Source organism: Protopterus annectens, chromosome 3.part1 (assembly GCF_019279795.1).
Source record: "Protopterus annectens isolate FY-2018-M chromosome 3.part1, PAN1.0, whole genome shotgun sequence".
NCBI lineage: Eukaryota > Metazoa > Chordata > Ceratodontiformes > Protopteridae > Protopterus > Protopterus annectens.
Window position 1 is genome coordinate 57,586,075 of NC_056732.1, and position 18,812 is coordinate 57,604,886.

General features: G+C 40.7%; 1 protein-coding gene across 3 annotated transcripts in view; it reads left to right on the forward strand.

Moving 5' to 3' along the window:
• NDUFAF6 (NADH:ubiquinone oxidoreductase complex assembly factor 6) overlaps positions 1-18,812 on the forward strand; it is a 583,839-nt gene that overhangs the window by 156,840 nt on the left and 408,187 nt on the right. For 2 of the 3 annotated variants that reach the window (XM_044066567.1, XM_044066569.1), the window contains exon 4: positions 14,495-14,551. The exons of the other annotated variant lie outside the window; for it this stretch is intronic. In XM_044066567.1, the coding sequence (XP_043922502.1) occupies positions 14,495-14,551 (57 nt within the window). The remainder of the gene's footprint in view (positions 1-14,494; positions 14,552-18,812) is intronic. 3 annotated transcript variants of the gene reach the window in all.

Sequence of the window (18,812 nt, forward strand, 5' to 3'; positions counted from 1 at the left end):
GCATCTTCCCTGGACATATTGATCAATCTAGACAAATCATACTTGGAACCGGTTCAGGTGATAGATTTTATAGACACCTGGTTAGACATGGTTCAGAGCAGGGTGTTTCTGCCGTCAGGATACTTTTGTTTCAGCAAGATGTGAGATTTGTAATACAAACTCCTTGCGTCCAGCGGTTATGGTTCTTCGGGCATTGGGGTCAGTGGTGGCCATGATAACTCTCCTGCCAACTGCACGCTTACACATGAAGGTCCTGCAGTGATCCTTACTCGACCTTTCTGATGTTCTTCGTTTTCCATTGCTGCAGTCCTTACTATTGGGTATAGTCCGCATCCAGTCGGCCCGAATACCAGAGTATAAGGCTGACGTCGGTCAGGGCGCATTAGACTGACGTCAGTACGTCAGGGTACTAATGCGCATGACCGGCGTCATATCCTCAGTCTTTTTTGCCGCGTGGTCCGATGCAGAAGCAGTTTTGCGAGTGCAGGTTGGCGTTCTGAGATATTTCCGAAACCGGAGTTTCAGACCGAATCAGAGTTGGCTAAGTACCCCGTTGGGGAACATTTTTGTTTTTTCTTGCCTCAGTATTCAACCGGATGTCAGAAAAAGTGAATAACTGTATTTCTTGTGGGAAACAGATACCGCATAAGGATTTCCATACTTTGTGTATACCTTGTTTAGGGCCTGAGCACGACGTTGTTGGTTGCCGCTCTTGTGCTAGGTTTAACAAACGCACTATTAAGAGGAGGTTAGACTGTGCCAGGTTAGTGTTTGGGAAACGTTGCAATTATAAAATGCCGTCAGATGCTCCGACGCCCGCTTCGTCCAAGAAGCGCAAGGACAAAACAGCGAAGCCTAGGGTTGAAGAACCGGCAGTCCCGGACGCCGGTTCTTTAGGAGGCTCAGTGGAGCCAGAGGTTTTGCCAGGAGTTTCTATGGAGTCTCCGGCAGAAACTTTACTGTTACAGGATGTCCCATCTCAGGAGGCAGGCCAGGCTGAGGGGGCTTCTCAGGTACCTATTCTTCCCTCTCTTCCCAAAGTAGTTAGAGCCTCTCCTTCTGTTGCTAAAGCTTCTTTTAGAGGTAGGCCAATTTCAGCTTCAGTGGGGGCTTCTCCTGCGTTTCGGGTTCTGTACCTAAGAAACATATGCTTAAAATGGCAGAAGATTTGATTACTATGATTAGAGGTTCTATGGGCCCTCCTGATAAGAGGCCTAGGGTGGAACCGGAGTTTGCCAGTTTTGAACAGGGTTCAGAGGCTTCTGAGTCTTCTGCGGATGATTTGCAGGAGTATCCTCCTTATTCTGATTCTGATGTGGATGATGCCACTCCTTTGGCTTCTCCTCCTGAGGATTTTTCATTTTCAGAGACTCTGCATTCCATGAGGGAGCACTTTAAATGGGAAGGCCAGGATTACTCTGATTCCAGGAAGAGGCTTAGGGAATTCTTGTTTTTACCCCAGCATAGGCCCTTAGCTATACCTCCTGTGTTGACTGTGGTGGAAGATGTTTTTGCAGAGGCTTCCCTGAACCCTGATTCTTTGCCTCCTGCTCCTGTTAAACCTGATAGGTACTATAGGGTGCTCCTAGCTCATAAGTATTTGTTTAAGAGTCCTAGGGCGGACCCAGAAACTGTTTCTCAGGGGCCTAAAGGTGTTAAAGCCTCTGTGGTTAGAAATCCTGTTCCCACTGACAAAGAGGCGAGGGCTTTGGATAGGTGGGGTAAGAAACTGTATACTTCTTCCACTCTAGCCATGAGAGCATTGAATTGTCAGTTTCACATGCTGAAATATCAAAATTATCTCCTTTCACAATTGAAGTCTAAGGTGGATGCTTTGGCGGAAGGTATTGAGTGTAAAGAGTTGCTGGATTTGGTTTATGTGTCTGAACAAGTGGGCAAGCATTCTTTGCAATGTGGCTTTGATGCTGTGCAGGCCTCCTCGAGGGTGGCTGCCACTAGTTCTGTTCTTCGCAGGCATGCCTGGTTGAGGGATCAGAATTTGGCTGAGCATGTTAAGACAAGGATTTTGGATGCACCTTTACAGTCTGATGTGTTGTTTGGTTCGCCTGTGGAAGCAGTTTTAAAGAAAATGGAGGACAAAGCTAAGTCTATGCAAACTGTTAAGGATTTTTGCAGGTACAGCCACCGGGTTTAGTAGAAATTGGCCTGCTAAGGGGTGGACATATCCTGCTTATGACTCCCAGTCTAGGGGTAGGTCTAGACGTGGTAGGGGCAGGGCTCAAGGTTCTTTTAGGTCTAGAACAGGGAGTTCACCTGCTCAGACTTCTGGTGAGGGCAGGGGTCAGTCCTTTCGTAAGCAGACCCAATGACCTGCCTTTTCAGCTGCCAGTAGATTCTCGCCTGGCAGCTCCTTTGGGAGGACGACTGTCTCTTTTCAAAGAAAATTGGGATTTAATTACTCAAGACAGATGGGTGTTGGACATTATTCACCACGGTTACAGGTTTTATTTCCATACAATGCCCCTTTCAAAGGCATGCCAGACGTTCCTCCTCCACAAAGAAAAGAGGCTCACAAGCAAGTTTCTCAGTTACTCCAAATGGGGCCATTCAGCCAGTCCCTGTATCAGAAAGGGGCCTAGGATTTTATTCCGCATGTTCCTAGTACCAAAGAAGGGGAACACGTGGAGACCAATTTTGGATTTATCTCTCCTCAACACTTATCTGGACATTCCCAAGTTCAAGATGTTGACGTTACAACAGCTTTTACCTCTGCTGGGCAAAGATCACTGGATGGTAACTTTAGATCTCAAGGAAGCTTACCTTCATGTGCCTATCAGGCTAAGTTGCAGGAAGTATCTGCGGTTTCGAGCTGGAGATTCTCATTATCAGTTCTCTGCATTGCCCTTTGGCTTATCTACTGCACCCAGAGTATTCACAAAGGTTCTGGCTCCAGTGATAGCTTACTTCAGGCTACAAGGAATTCAAATCTATCCTTACTTAGACGACTGCCTGATTCTGGCTCAAGAAAAGGAAGACCTTCTACAGCATCTGGAATATGTTATAGCAGTGCTAAGATGCCTAGGGTATTCTGTGAACGAAATAAAGTCCAGTCTAGTACCCTCTCAAGACATGTGCTTTCTGGGTGTGAGACTGAATACAGCAGCCCAGATGGCCTTTTTAACCCCGGACAAACAAATGAGTCTATCACTTTACTTCCATCAACTATCTCATCAGTCCGTGCTGACTGCAGGGACAGTCCTTCAAGCATTAGGGTTCATGGCATCTTGTATTCTGGTGCTTCCCAATGCCAAACTGCATATGAGGAAGTTACAATGGTATCTCAAAAATGTATGGACACAGCACTGCCAGGATTTAGACACTGTCATTCCCATAATACCTTGCCTTCAAAGAGAATTTTTGTGGTGGGCTCAGGAATGTCACCTAAACAAGGGACTCTCTGTGACCCGGCCAGAGGCGAGTCAGATTTTAACGACAGATGCCTCGGACATTGCTTGGGGAGCTCATCTAAATGGAAAGTGGATACAAGACAAGTGGCCTACCAGACTACAGCATCTACATATCAACATGAAGGAGATGTTAGCAGTCCAGTTCGCTTTACTGGCTTTCAAGGAGTTACTTCTTCCAGGACAGGTGTTGATTCTAACAGACAACACAACTGTCATGTGGTACATCAACAAGCAAGGGGAACACATTCTTATCCTCTATGCAGGCAAGCAATGATTTTATGGGAGACTGCGCTAAGCTTGCAACTAACTCTTCAGGCAAGGTTTCTGCCAGGAGCACAGAACTCCTTAGCAGATGTGTTAAGCAGACAAATCATGGATCCCCACGAGTGGAAACTGGATCTTCATGTATTTCAGACATTGACAGTGTCATGGGGAACTCCAGACATAGATCTGTTCGCTTCTCCACTAAACCACCAGCTGCCAAAGTATTGCACAAAGGGGTTTCATCACACAGCTTGGAAAGTGGATGCTCTGTCTTTCAGTTGGGAAAATCTTCATGTGTATGCCTTTCCACCTCTGCCTCTTCTTCCAAAGGTACTATTAAAGGTCAGACAAGACAGGCCAAGGATGATTTTGATAGCTCCAGATTGGCCTCGCAACACTGGTACCCACTACTACGGAGTCTGGTAAAGAAGCCTCCATGGCCTTTACCTCTGATTCCTCATCTGTTATCTCAGAAGGACGGTCATCTGCTCAATGTCAAGCTTCACTCTCTTCATCTAACAGCCTGGCATATTCTGTGTTGAAACACAGCAGGTCTCAACTTCCTCAACAAGTTTTAAATGTGATTATGGAAGCTAGACGACCTAGTACAAGGAGAGTGTACGCAGCAAAATGGAAGAGATTTTTATTTTGGAGTACAGCAAAGAATTTGGAGATTTCTGAGCCTAATTTGAGTGTGGCTCTTCAATATCTTATCGAGTTATTGGACAAAGGGTTGTCCTTCTCTTCTATTAAGATTCATGCTGCAGCAATTTCAGCTCACTATGATTGTGACCCACCTTTGTTTTCGTGATCCTTTGTTCAAGCAGTTTCTTAGAGGGGCAAAGAATATAAGACCCCCACGTAGAGCTCCTACTCCTGCTTGGGATCTCAATTTTGTGTTGGAAAACTTACTCTACAACCTTTTGAGCCTGCGGCTACTGCTGAATTGAAATATTTGTCATGGAAGACTGCTTTTTTGTTGGCTATTACTTCTGCAAGAAGGGTGTCTGAGTTGCAGGCCCTTATGGCAGTCGAGCCCTTTTGATTTTCCATAAGGATAGGGTATCATTACGCACTAATCCTTCCTTTATGCCTAAGGTGGTTTCTAGTGTGGCTTTAAACCAAACTATTCATTTGCCTACTTTTTATGCAGACCCCCAAAATAAAGGGGAAAAGATTTTGCATACTTTAGATGTACACAGGCAATTGCGTTATTACTTAAGCAGGACTAAGGATTTTAGGCAGTCTCAGCAGTTGTTTGTTTCTTTTGCTTTGAGTTCAGGGCAAGCCTGTGTCAAAACAAACTATTTCTAGGTGGATTGGCTTTTGCATTGCATTTTGTTATTCCCATCATGGCAAGGAGGTTCCAGCTGGGATTAGGCCTCATTCCACTAGGGCTACTGCCACTTCAACAGCATTTCTACGGGGGGGTGGCAACTAAGGATATTTTGGAAGCAGCTACTTGGAGTTCAGTGCATACTTTCTCTAAGCATTATCACCTTCCTATCTACTCTAAGTCTAGGGCTGGTTTTGCCACAGCTGTTTTGCAAGGCATGTTGTCAGCTCCTGCTTCTTTATGATTTGCCAGCCTCCCTTACCTCTGCTTTGGGATTCTACCCAATAGTAAGGACTGCAGCAATGGAAAACGAAGAACATAGTACAGTTTTGTACCTACCATAAATGTAGATGTTCGAGGATTCCATTGCTGCAGTCCAATTTACCCTCCTTCCCCTCTGTGTTTAGGGGTGGTAGTGTAGGTGAGTTTACCTGCTTATATTTTTGTATATATTGTTCATGTTTTGGTGCAGGTATTTTGGGCCTTGTCTTTTTAGGGTCTTCTGACATCTGGGGCAAGAAAAGACTGAGGATATGACGCCGGTCATGCGCATTAGTACCCTGACGTACTGACGTCAGTCTAATGCGCCCTGACCGACGTCAGCCTTATACTCTGGTATTCGGGCCGACTGGATGCGGACTATACCCAATAGTAAGGACTGCAGCAATGGAATCCTCGAACATCTACATTTATGGTAGGTACAAAACTGTACTTTTCTTATCCAGTTCAGCTATCCCAGGTTTGTCGTTAGTCTCTTTGGTGGTGGCTCCAGTCCCCGGACCTCCTTCTGAGCTGGTCATGTGTTCTTCCTTCTCCCTTGATCACAGTGACCATGGACACCTCCCAACTCAGGTGGGGGAGGTGTTGCATGGGACGGACAGTCCCAAGGCAAACCAATCTGCATATCAATATGAGCGGTGCTTCTGGAGTCACCCAGGGACATTCTGGTCCATGCTTCACCCACAGGTCTACTTTACACTTACCCCCTCTTCCTCTGATCCTCAAGTTTCTTTAGAAAGCTTAGTGGTTGAAGGGCAAAGTCATCCTTCTTGCCCCCTTTTGGCCTCACCAAGTTTGGTTCCCCACTCTTTGGTCTCGTCTGTCGTGTCCGCCCTGAACTCTGGATACAGTTCCAGATTTCGTCTCACACCCATCAGGGTTTCTTCACCCAGACTTAGTCAGCCTGAAGCTCACCACGTGGCTGCTCCAGTTCCTTTGATGGCGAGAACTCCTGGACTGTCTTCACTAGTTAAAAGATTTTGGTTGCAGCTCATAAGGTCTCTACTAGTAAATGGAAACTTTTTTCCATCTGGTCGTGACTGCATAAGCTGGGTCCTTTTTACAGCTTCTGTTTCTTTCATTTTGGATTTTCTAGCCCATACCTTCCACAACGGAGCTAGTTTTTCTACGATTAAAGTTCGATTTGGCAGCTATCTCTAATTTCCATGTGGGTGAGAATTCTGTCTCCCTGACTTCTTAACTCTGCAAGGCCTTTTTGAAGGGTGTCTTCCTCTTTAGGCCACCAGTCAAGCACCCCACGCCTCCTTGGGATCTTACTTTGGTTTTGCAGGCCCTAATTTCTCCTCCCCCTCGAACCAGCTGCCAGCGTGGATTTACAGTTTCTGTCTTGGAAGACTGCCCTCTTGGTGGCTATCACTTATGCCGAGCAAGTATCTGAGCTGCAGGCGTTAATCAAGCCTCCTTACCTTGCGTTCCATAAGGACAGAGTGACTCTTTGTACCAACCCCTTTCATGCCGAAGGTGGCATCCGAAGCAAACATTAACCAGGTGATTAATTTGCCAGTTTTCTTTCCAAATTATCAGAACAAAGGGGAATACAAATTGCATTTGCTTGATGTCCATAGGGAGTTGTGCTTTTATTTGGACAGAACCAAAATTTACAACAGTCTGATCAACTTTTTTTATCCGTTTGAAAGCCCTGTTTGGGAAAACCTAAGTCACCCTGGCTCATTGGATTTCTATTTGCATTTTTACGGCTTATCGCTCTAAAGGTGTGCCTTTACCTGGTCCTGTCCGGGGGGGGGCACACTCCACCAGGTCAGTGTTTACTTCTGCAGCCTTTTGGTCCAGGGTTCCTATGGATGACATTTGCTTTGCTGCTACTTGGTTCTCTTCGCATACTTTTATTTCCCATTACAAACTTGACATTCTCTCCAGGAGCAGGGCTTCCTTTGGCTCTGCCCTGCTCTGGAATATCCTTCCATGAGGGCCTCCCAAGGTTATTGCAGCTAGGGACTCTGTCCCACAGGTTGAAGACCAAATGAAAACAACTTCATATAAAGAAGTTGTACTTACCGTAACGTTCCATCTGAGTTGTTGCTTTTGAAAAGCAGCAACTCAGATGTAATGTTATGGTAAGTACATAACTTCTTTTTTCTCTAGTTTTCCACTATCCTCTAAATTTTGGGCGTCAAAATTTGCTAATTGCCAGATTTGCCAGAATGTGTACTGCATCATATGTTGTAGATTTATCTATCTATAAAAAGAATGGGGTAAGAAAATGAGACTGAATTTTTATTACTGAACTAGTAAAGTTGTGGTATTTGAGACAGATACTAAATGCAAAGCGTTGTGGAATAATCAGCTTGAAATGGTGGAGGAAGTAAAAGATCTTGGCATGATAATAGAAAATGCATTGTCACTGAAACATCATGCTATGGAAATAAAAAGATAAAGGCAATAAGACAGGCTGAATTCCTTTTCAGTACTATTGAATTTAGACCACTTTCTATTTTTAAAATATATATAGTAATAGTCCAGTTATAGAATATAATCTTTGTATTTGCTCTCTTACTTTGGGAAGAATTAAAATACTTCAAAGACGTTATACAAAAAGGATTAGCGTCATTAAAACCAGGCTAAAACAATTATTATATACATATGCCAGAAGTAAGCTTTGTTTAGCATTAAATGGGGTCTATGCTTTGAAATTAGGAAAAAAAATAGGGTTATTGAGAATTCCATAGTACTCTGCATTTAGGGACCGGGTTGGGGGGGGCTTGTTTTAAAAGTTATGGTAATAAAACTGTAAAATGAGATCAGTGTGTTACACAAAGGTTCCCAAGCCTGTGGAATGGCTTACCGGTATAAGTGAAACATCCTACATCAACAAAAACTTGTTTAAATTAAGATTCAACAATAATATCTTGATGATAATCAGTATCTTCAAGGACTAAGTGAGACTGCATTGTTAAAGGTTTAATAGATAGCTTGCAGCTGTATAGTGAACTATGAACTATGTGATTTTTATTAGTATATTTAGTGGGACGTGTAGGAGTTTGTGATTGTCTAATAAATTCTTAATATTAAAGGACAAAACTGTTAACTGTTTTGCATTGCTTGAAATAGTACAGTGAACAGTAGTTTTCCAGAATTTTTTATATATACACATATATGCATGCGCATGCACACACACACACACACACACACACACACACACACACACACACACACACACACACACACACACACACACACACACACACACACACACACACACACACACACAGACACACACAGACACACACACACACACACACACACACACACACACACACACACACACACACACACACACACACACACACACACCTTAATAATGTTGTCTTACTCTCCCTATCCATGAAACACTTACACACCAAAAAACACACACACACAAAATTGTCTATTCCTTTCCATAGCCGTAAATCTACCCCCCCCCCCCCACACACACACACTTCTACTGCTAATGGCAAAGATTTTGGTATTTCTTAAAGCTTCAGTATTAAGCCCTGCTTACCTCCATTCAAGCACAGCCAACACACTACAGTAAGACTTTATGACCCAGTATTTGTGGAAATTGACAAAAATGTTTTTCAGATTAAATGTTCAACTTTGTATTCTGTCAGTAAGACAAGCATTTGACAGAATATACTTCAACCATATCTCTATAACTATATATGAAAATGTAACGTGTGTGTGTATGTGTGTGTGTGTGTGTGTTTGAATGGCAATCTCGGTACAGCAAGGAGTGGGAAATTTATTGTTTTCCTTACTGTAGTGTGATCTGTGAGTTGGTATATTTATTTAGCAGGGGATGTGGGGGTGCAGGGGGAAGCTTTTGTTTTTATTTATTTATTTTGTATTACAGTTTCGAAGTTTCAAAATTCGATCTTATAGTCTTGACCATTTGCGGTTTGAAGTTTTGAAACTTCAAGCTTGTGAAGTAGATCTGTATTTATATGTATGTATATATACATCTGTGTGTGTATATGTATTTATATACATATATGGCTTCCATTACATTGGTCAATCATGGCGAAGATCAGCTACCTCTCAACTGTCCAGATTTTCACAGAACATCCAGATTTTGGGCTCATATTTTTGGTCTGTTCCTCAAAATTTCTGTTTTTCTGGAAAATCACTGGGATGATCTGATGAAGATACTAAAGGACATGCACGTGAGTTTCAGACTTCAAATCCTTCAGAAAATGCATGTTAAAACAGACCTTGTTACTCTAGCAACTTTCTAAGTTTATAAGAGCAATATTTGAAATATGTTCCTGTTGTTGTGCCTTTGTACCTCAATTTTGTAGGGCTTTGTACAGATTTCTTGCTCCAAGAGGTTGAAAGGTATAGATCAATCTCTGTATTGTTGACCCACTTTTGTTAACAATGCAGTTGTGCAATAAAGGATAATGCTGGGGAAGGGCGAATATACCCCTTCCCCGGGCATTGTGCAAACTCTGCATTAGTATATATACTTAGAATGGGGGGGTGTGGGGGCAGAAACACACTTGTCATATTGCAATATTTGAAATATGTTCCTGTTGTTGTGCCTTTGTACCTCAATTTTGTAGGGCTTTGTACAGATTCAAAGGTATAGATCAATCTCTGTATTGTTGACCCACTTTTGTTAACAATGCAGTTGTGCAATAAAGGATAATGCTGGGGAAGGGCGAATATACCCCTTACCCGGGCATTGTGCAAACTCTGCATTAGTATATATACTTAGAATGGGGGGGTGTGGGGGCAGAAACACACTTGTCATATTGCATGTTCTGAGAAGCAACCTCAGAGCATGCAGAGAGATGTGTCAACATTGTGCAGTTCGACTTTATTATGTTGATGATAACCACGTTGGTGTAACACCAAAGAAACTTTTCCCAATATACAGACATATATATGTATGTATATGCATACACATGCTTGTATGCACACATATACACAGACACATAACGTGTATATAAATGTTTATGGCTTGGATGCTCTCATAAAAAAAGTAAAACGTCATGGCCATTCAGAAACCATGCAGCTGTATTTCCTTAAGGGCTCATTTGCTTATATCGTATGGGCTTATTGGACATTTAAGGTGCAAGACTTTTGCTTGGTTGAGTCTTTCTTGTAGTTTTTACTGAATAGTTTGTCTGTGTAACCTTGTTACCCTTTGCTTGGAGATATATAACCTACATATGTGTCTGTGTACATACTCGTGCATATGTATGTGCGTGTATTATATATATATATATATATATATATATATATATATATATATATATATACATATATATATGTATACACACACACACATCTATATGGTATGTTACATATGCATATGTGTAATATGTGATATCTGTATATGTGTGCATGTTTTTGTATGTAGTAGGCAAGTTGGATGCCCTTGAGTCAAAACCAACTACGTGGCAACTCTATGGGTAGGCCCAGGTTTTTTTTTCCATGCAGATGGTGCTGTTGCCCAGTTGTGCCCCAACCAGGTTTTGAAACCAGGTCTACCAGTTGAAAATCTTGCGCCTTAACCAGTGCTACCAGGCCAGGTTGTATGCATGTGTATGTGTGTAAGAAATATGTATACATTTTATATATATATGTGTGTGTGTGTAATACAGAGACCGACACACACACACACACACACACACACACACACACACACACACACACACACACACACACACACACACACACACTCTCTCTCTTGTATGGGTTGATGGTAACTTATCAATCACAGAAGCAATAGTACATGAGTGATCATGAGACCGTAAGTTGCATAGCCATGTACACCTTTAAGAAAACTCACTTAAAAGTTTGTGACTCCCTTTCAGGTAGTTAATAGTGCTCATGTCTCAAAGCGAACACGGCTGTACACGACAATCTTGGTGTAACTTTGTGTCATCAAGACCATCATTAAAGGGAGCCAAAGTAATACTTTGAGTTGTAGTGGTCTTGTTCCAGAGGCTAGGAATGTGTTGAGTTAGGAACCACAATTTCCAGTGACTCTTCTTTATTGTTAGTGGTTAATGTAGATATTTGTAGAGCTACTGGTTTTTACAGAGAATTACAATGTCAGATAGGGTTTGGCTTTTCTTGCCTCAAAAAACGAGACACAGGTCACCTGAAAGCTATCTGTAGACCACTGAATGTAAGGATAATTATGCTAATTTGTCAGGATAGTTGAAGGATTTAGTACCTTAAATTTTCTTTCTTCGAGATATTTTTGTTGCTTTGCCAATTGAGAGATATGTTTGAACTTATACATATGGGGGGAGGGTCATTGTGTTCAGTGATGGGTTTGATAAGATGGCAGTGCTAAGATGACTTCTTTGGATCTTGAACATATTCCACTGGAAATTAGCTTGGCAAGATAGAGTAGTGGAAACATAATGATAGATTAAGACAGTGTTATCCATATAAATACACATCTCTTATGACTGTGCCCGTCTGAGGAGGAATGCCATCCATATAAATACACACTTCTCTTATGACTGTGTCCGTCTGCGGAGGAATGCCATCCGTATAAATACACACTTCTCTTATGACTGTGTCTGTCTCCGGAGGAATGCCATTAATGGCAGCAGCTTTTTTACTGAATGCTACTACACTATATATATTTTTTTAAATTTAGCTTGAGATCATTTTTGGTACACTGGGTATGCGCATATTCCAGCCCTTGATGGAGATGTTTAGTAGTGGTGAATAAAAGTGATAACAGTGCCCATCTTGCTGTCATCAGCAAATCTTGTTAATTAAACTTCTAGGATATCAGACTGAATGTCTGCAAAATAAATGCCAAACAGGAGAGGACACAGCACTGGTTCCTGTGATGTCCCATTAGTTACAAACTTACATTTAGAGAGAGAGTGCCAGCAGCTTTCACGATGTGGGAACTGTTGGATAGTCAATTTGAAATCAAGCTGATAACACTGTGATTTACATTGTTTGTGTATTTTTTTTTAATAATACCTGCTTGAGAGAGGATGTCAAAAGTCTTGGAAAGGTCAGATACTAGTTATATACTGAGCGACTACTGTCCACAGCTTCTGTTATCTTTTTAAAGGAACTTATTAAGTTGGGGAGACAGGTCCTGCTCTTCACAAAACCAAACCGATAAAACTTGTTTTGTAGTTTTCTTTGGTATCTGTGCCAATGTTAACCTTGTGCTATGCCTTACGTTTTCTAATAGAGCTCTTAAGTACCATGTTGGCAAGTTTCATTGAGTTCCTGAGATAAAGAGGTGGGGGATTTCTTACAAGGTTTCATCATTTCCCTTACGTTATACTTCTATTAATATTGAAGTTGTACAACAGAAGCTTTTCTTGAATTCACCATTTATATTTAGGTGGACAGGTACCAGCTTTTCAGTTCAGATGTTTATATGGTGGAAAAAAACTGAGTTGGATGCGGCAGCCTTATGAGGTGAATCCATTTGCAGAGGGTTGTTTGGAATTTTGCTTCGGTCTTCACCAGTGCAAACTTAATTCAGCTTGTAGAAGTCCCTAAATCCCGTCTTATGAGAAGGTAGGTTGGTACCCATAGGCCTGGTGGAGAAGAGGACTGACTAGTTGTCAGATTTAACCAGGAATAAGGAGTTCTGGGGTGGATTATATGAGGGGTTAGGTTGGTACCGACCAGGTTAATGATATTACAGCCTCTCATGGGTAGTCTTACAATTTGCCATAATGTGCTTTAAATCAATTAAGTCTAGGAAACACTAAGCATATCCATTTTAGAGTAATACGTTTGCCAGTTATGCTTGGGTAACTGTTGTCTCTTCGCAGGAATATAGTTTGTTGTTTAACCCTCTTAGTGGTAAGGTATTTTCTGTGCTCTTTGGGGGACATTCATGGGGAAGTGCATACTGTGCCTACTTCAAATTCAGCTCTTCATTGTAAAGTATATAAAGGGACAAAGTTATCAAAGAAACCCCTTGGAGAAAAAATACAAGATTGTTTATTTTTGCACATCCCCAATGACCTAAAGATATCATCTCCAAGATAGGAGAATTATTTCTTTTCTCTAGTATTCTACAATCTCCAGTATTAAACAATCTCATGGAAACACCACCACGGCTTCATTCCCTGTTTTTTGAGTAGTATTTCATTCAGTCTGGTGACTTTGAACAAAACTCATTTGAAAAGAAAGCACTTCAAGCATGTCTGTGGGATATACACACACACACCCATATATCATGTATAATATGAGTTTATGATTATTCACAGGTGAGTGTGATCGAAACACAAAACGTTGAATAAACTCATCAGCGATTACTGTTTATCACCACAAAAATCCTTGCAAAAAAGTAATTAAAATGTAAACCAACAAACTACATTTGCAATTACCAAAAAATAAAACAAAAACAACTTTTTACATGGGGGACTTTGTCTGCTATATCCCCTTGGGAGCTAATATAATGCTTAAGGTGTTTGCCTCAGAGTCACAAGGAGTATAGTTTGATTCCCACCTTTGAAGTGGAAATTGATTAGGCTTAAAATGTCCCACAGGGGCAACTAGCGTAGCAATTAGCTATGAACCCATGAACTTATGGAAATTAAGTATATTAATTCCAAGGTCACACAAACTCATAGGTTCATAGATTAGTACTAAGCTAACTGCCCTTGTGAGCCATTTTAAGCCTAGCCAATTATCCGTTGTGAGACTCGAACTCTGCACCTTGTGTTTGTAAGGCAAACACATTAACCATTAGGCCACCCTCCCAACCCAGAGCAAAATCCTTTGAATTATGCAATGATTGATGTACTAAACTTTGACTGTTACATAAACTGACCCAGCAACGAAAAGCAATGCAGTGATAACTTGCAGATGTACCCATCCAGTTTTGCAGCTTCAGTTTTGACTATCAAAGCACCACAATTACAGTTCTTACTTTAACAACATGAGCCTGTTTTGGAAATCCTGCACTTCTGTGTTTTTTTTACTGATTCATTACTAAAGCACCAAATGTAATGTACATAATTTTACTGTGTACTTTGATCGTGTTTTACATTTGAATATAAATCTTTCCATCATGTAATAAACTCCTCAGGCTTGATTTCTGTGACACAGTTATTGACACTAAGTTTGTTCACAGTTAGATTTTTATAAAGTTGTTTTGTTCGCTGTGTTACTTGGTCACTGTGTGTGACATTAAATGTCTTTTGTGTTTTAATTTTAGGCTGTAAAAAAGCATAAGCTGACTAAAAGGTGGTTAATGAAGATGATTGACGAAAGGGTAAGTAGAAACTCCCACGTTGTGAGTTTTGTACTTGTCTGGCTTCTGCACAATGACTTTTAAGAAGTGGGAGAGTGACAGAGAGCTCAAAGCATCCCTTCCAGATGATTGTAAGGCTAGTTTTGGAAATCTAAGTTTTAAATGATGCATGTTTAGAAATAATCATTGCGATAGTAGAAAAAATCAGTACGATGATACCTACATCCCATTATAAAGCTGCTGAAACTTTTTAAACTATTGCCACCTTACTATCACTATTTATTTCATTTGGTGTGTATTTTGCATGATTGGACCCCAGCAACACTGGGATGGTCCTTCCGCCTTTGTAGTTCTTCCACCTATGAGGTTCCAACCCTGTCAGTCCAGTTTCTTACGCTGGTTAGTGCATTGTTTCTTTCTTTCTCAGAAGGATGATATTTGGGGAGGCTAAGTGTGATTTATCACTTGACAAAGCAGAAAACACCTGGAGACAGTTCACATCATTAATAAACAAACCCCTGTCATCACCACATGGCAACCTTCTCTCTCTCTCTCTCTCTCTCTCTCTCTCACTCTTTGCATTTCCAGACATACATAGATGACTATTCTATCTATAATTGCTGCATTTCATGGAAATAACATGTATGTTGTATTCTTCCATCCTTAATGCCACTGTGACTCCTGGTCCTTGCCAGTTAATAGCCCAGAATTAGTTTTTGATGTCTTCCTCCTCCCATGAGAACGAGCTGCTCCACATATTTTAAGTTCATTCCTACCCAGCCTGTACTTTAAAGGTTCAGATCTGTCACGGTAGCTTGGCTACCAGTAACTTTGTTGTGCAACAGCCCGCTGTGCCTCTTCCTTATTTTAGGCAAGTCTGTCTGCAAAGCATTCCTTTGAGGTGATTGTGAGTGAGGATCCTGTCAGAAATATTGTTTAACTGTTGTTGCAGGTATAGGAACATTGATTGAGATGGTACCTATGTGCAGACAACTTGAGTGAGTAAAGCAGTATTCAGACTCTCTGCATTACTTGTGATTAATGGAGAAGTCACAGAACAAATAAAAGAAATTGGAAGTAAGCACAGCATCCGTTTGGGCACATAATATACTTTCGGGGAAGAACAGTAAGGAAACTACCATCTAGACCTTTTAAATGCAATAATCAACAACATGGGCAGTAAATGTCTTAAAGGCATTGTCTTTGTAGGCTTGGCTGGAGGTTTGATTCTTTGGATCTTCAGTTGTTGATTCAGCAGTTAAGGGTTACTGGATTTAATGACGATGCAGTGTGATATATTAAGAGTTACTGTGACTGCAGGATTTTCATGGCTAAGTCAAAAGTTCTGTTTGGATGCCCTAGTTTGAAAAAGTTCTCCAACTTAATAACTCAAGTAGACAGATGAGAGCCACTGACAAGATGCTATTAACTGTTACAAAAGCAAACAGATCAGCTGGTGAGTCTCTCTACTCCACTTTCCTGGCCAAAATTTGGAACTCCCTTCCTCTGTCTCTTAGAAGCACAGAAAACACAAACTCTTAAGGCACAAACTAGAGAATATCTGAAAGATACGCGGCTCTGTACATGAGCAGCTGCTGGATGACTCTTACTTTCTCCTTTTTTTTCCAAGCACCATATCTGTAGTTATTGAGCCAGTATCTAGTCCTTGTTCTTTACCTCTTCCTGTTCTTCCTTCTATCCGAAAACATTCCCACATCGTAATACTGATCCCCCTTTTCCCCATTGTCTTTTGTTTTACCAAGATCATTTCCAAATCTGTTTCGTAGCTCTTTACATTATGTTGCAATTAATTAATACTCCTTGTAAATGTGTATATTTGTTGATTACTTGTATACCTCTGTCTGCCATGTTCTTTCTGTTTTTTTTCAGAGCTTTTAAATTTTATATATTTGTTAATTACTTGTATATGTCTGTTTACTGCTTTCCTTACTTAATGTTGGAAATTTTCTGGAGCTTTTGTCACTGATCTTGTGCTGAAAAGGGATATCTTTCTGCCAGTTAGATTAGTCTGATAAACAAATGCAGAAAACAAACAAAATGGCCTCTTCCAGTGTGCTACAGAGATCTTCCTTCACTTGTCTTAGTTTTGTTGATCAGTTATGTTTACAGGGACATCACTGGTCTGTTGGTCTGGTCTGTCTGTCTCTCTCTTTCTCTGTCTCTCGCACTCTCTTATCTCACACGTGCACATGCATCCACACGCACACCCACACACACTTTACGTTAATGATGTTGTTTTTGCCAGGGCATCTCACTCACCTCTGGACATCCATAATAAACTTCAGAGTGATGTGAAGTTCTGTCGTTAGCACAGAAAATTTATTTGGATTTAAAATCATCTGTGGCATTGCTCATAAACGGATGTATTTGTTTTAACAGATTGATATTTGGTGCCAAGCAAATTACAGAATATTACAGCACGGACAAATTCCTGACCCCAGAAGCACAAATTATCAATCTCGGGTGGATCCATGACAGAAGCAGAGCATGCTCATATACTTGTCTGTACTTCCAGACTGCAAAACTACAACTCCTACATGAATCTGCAGGTTTATTACTCCCCCTTCTCCCAACAAAAACAAAGATACACCCTCCTGAAGGCATAACCTTCCAGTATTTCTGAACTTCTCTCTTTCATTTATCACAGTGCTGTGTGTTAAAATAGTTATTACAGAAATTTATTCCTGTCAAACACTGTCGGAAGAGGGTTTTGTTATCCATGCACGTAGACTTTTGAAGTTTCCTGCCTAGATAGTCTGAAAACAAGTTAGATTCACACTAGGGATAAAGCCATTAAATGACATAAAAATATGACTGTAATTTTATGCCAACAGCACCTCTTAATTACGCAGGCTGTTGGGATTAGTCCTGTAGTGTATATTACATCATATGATGGCCTTGCCCTAATCATGGTGTGCTGTTTGCTCATTTTTATTTGATTATCTATTTAAATTACCTTGATACCCTCATGTGCATATCTAATGTACTTCAGTTATGGCAAATTATGCATATAAGAGATGCATCATCATGGAGCTGATCATGCTAAAAAGATTTCAAGCCTGCATAAACTATAGCACTGCTGGTGATTCCCTGCTGGGTGAGGAAAGGAAACCTATCTTTTTTTTTTTTCTGTGACTGCTAGAGCTGCTTTCTGTTTTACCTACTTCGTTTTCTCTGTTTTAATAAGTCTACCTGGTTAATTTTGCTCTATGTGAGAGATAGATGCTTAAATTATCTAGGCTGCACATTTGACATGTTTTTTCATTTGTTAATTGTCTCGAGTGAAAACTAAATACACAGTCAATTTATGGCCTTTATCTCTTGCTGAAAAGATTTCAAGCCTGCATAAACTAAAGCACTGCTGGTAATTCCCTGCTAGTGTTTCTCACTCATCCTTCCCTTTGTTGATCTGCTTTTTAAATCTAGTCATTTTTAAGCTGCCCACCCCTGCTGTAAATTGAGGTTAATAAGCTCCTCCCATTTTACACTGCTGTTGATATATTGAATTATTTATTTGCCTGTCCTTGTGTTTGTATTGAAAAAGTGCATTTTGCCTCTCATTGTCTGTTCTACTAACTAACTTGATCCAAGTTCATTATCTGTCTAGCTATTGGAAAATGTAGTGTATTTTATACTTTAGCAAGCACTTGTTTTTACATCAAGAGGTCAGTGGATTTTTCATCTAGTGTACTGGGAGGTAGCCTGGTCTGTTTATGTTGGGAAAACACTTGAGATTTCTGCATGTAGTTTTGTTGTTTGAAGGGCTTATTAATTAGCTTATCTTGTTTTTAGTGCCTTTATAAATTCTGTGCAGTTGAGTGGCTCTTGGTTCATTCATACAAAGCAAAGTACATTTATTGAATAAATACACTTTTGTAAGCTGTTTAAAATATACTGCTGTATCCGTATCTTTAAGTTTGTTTGTGGTAGCATTTTATTCTTTACACTCCTTTACTGTGCATGTACATTAGGAGAACTGGGATTATTCATCTAGTGGCAGTAGGTGTTTACCTGGTCCATCTGAACTGGGAAATATACAAAAGGGCTCTAAGTATTTTTTGCACTTCTCTTCTATATCCATCTATATATGTTTCCATCTGGAAACAATGCTACACTCTACCTATACACAAAGGAGGTAACTCCTCTGATATCTCCAACTTTAGACCTATCGCCATCCTCTCCCCTCTTTCTAAAGTACTAGAAAAATGTATTTTTAAACAAGTTATGCAGTATCTAATACAGGAAAATCTGCTTACACCCA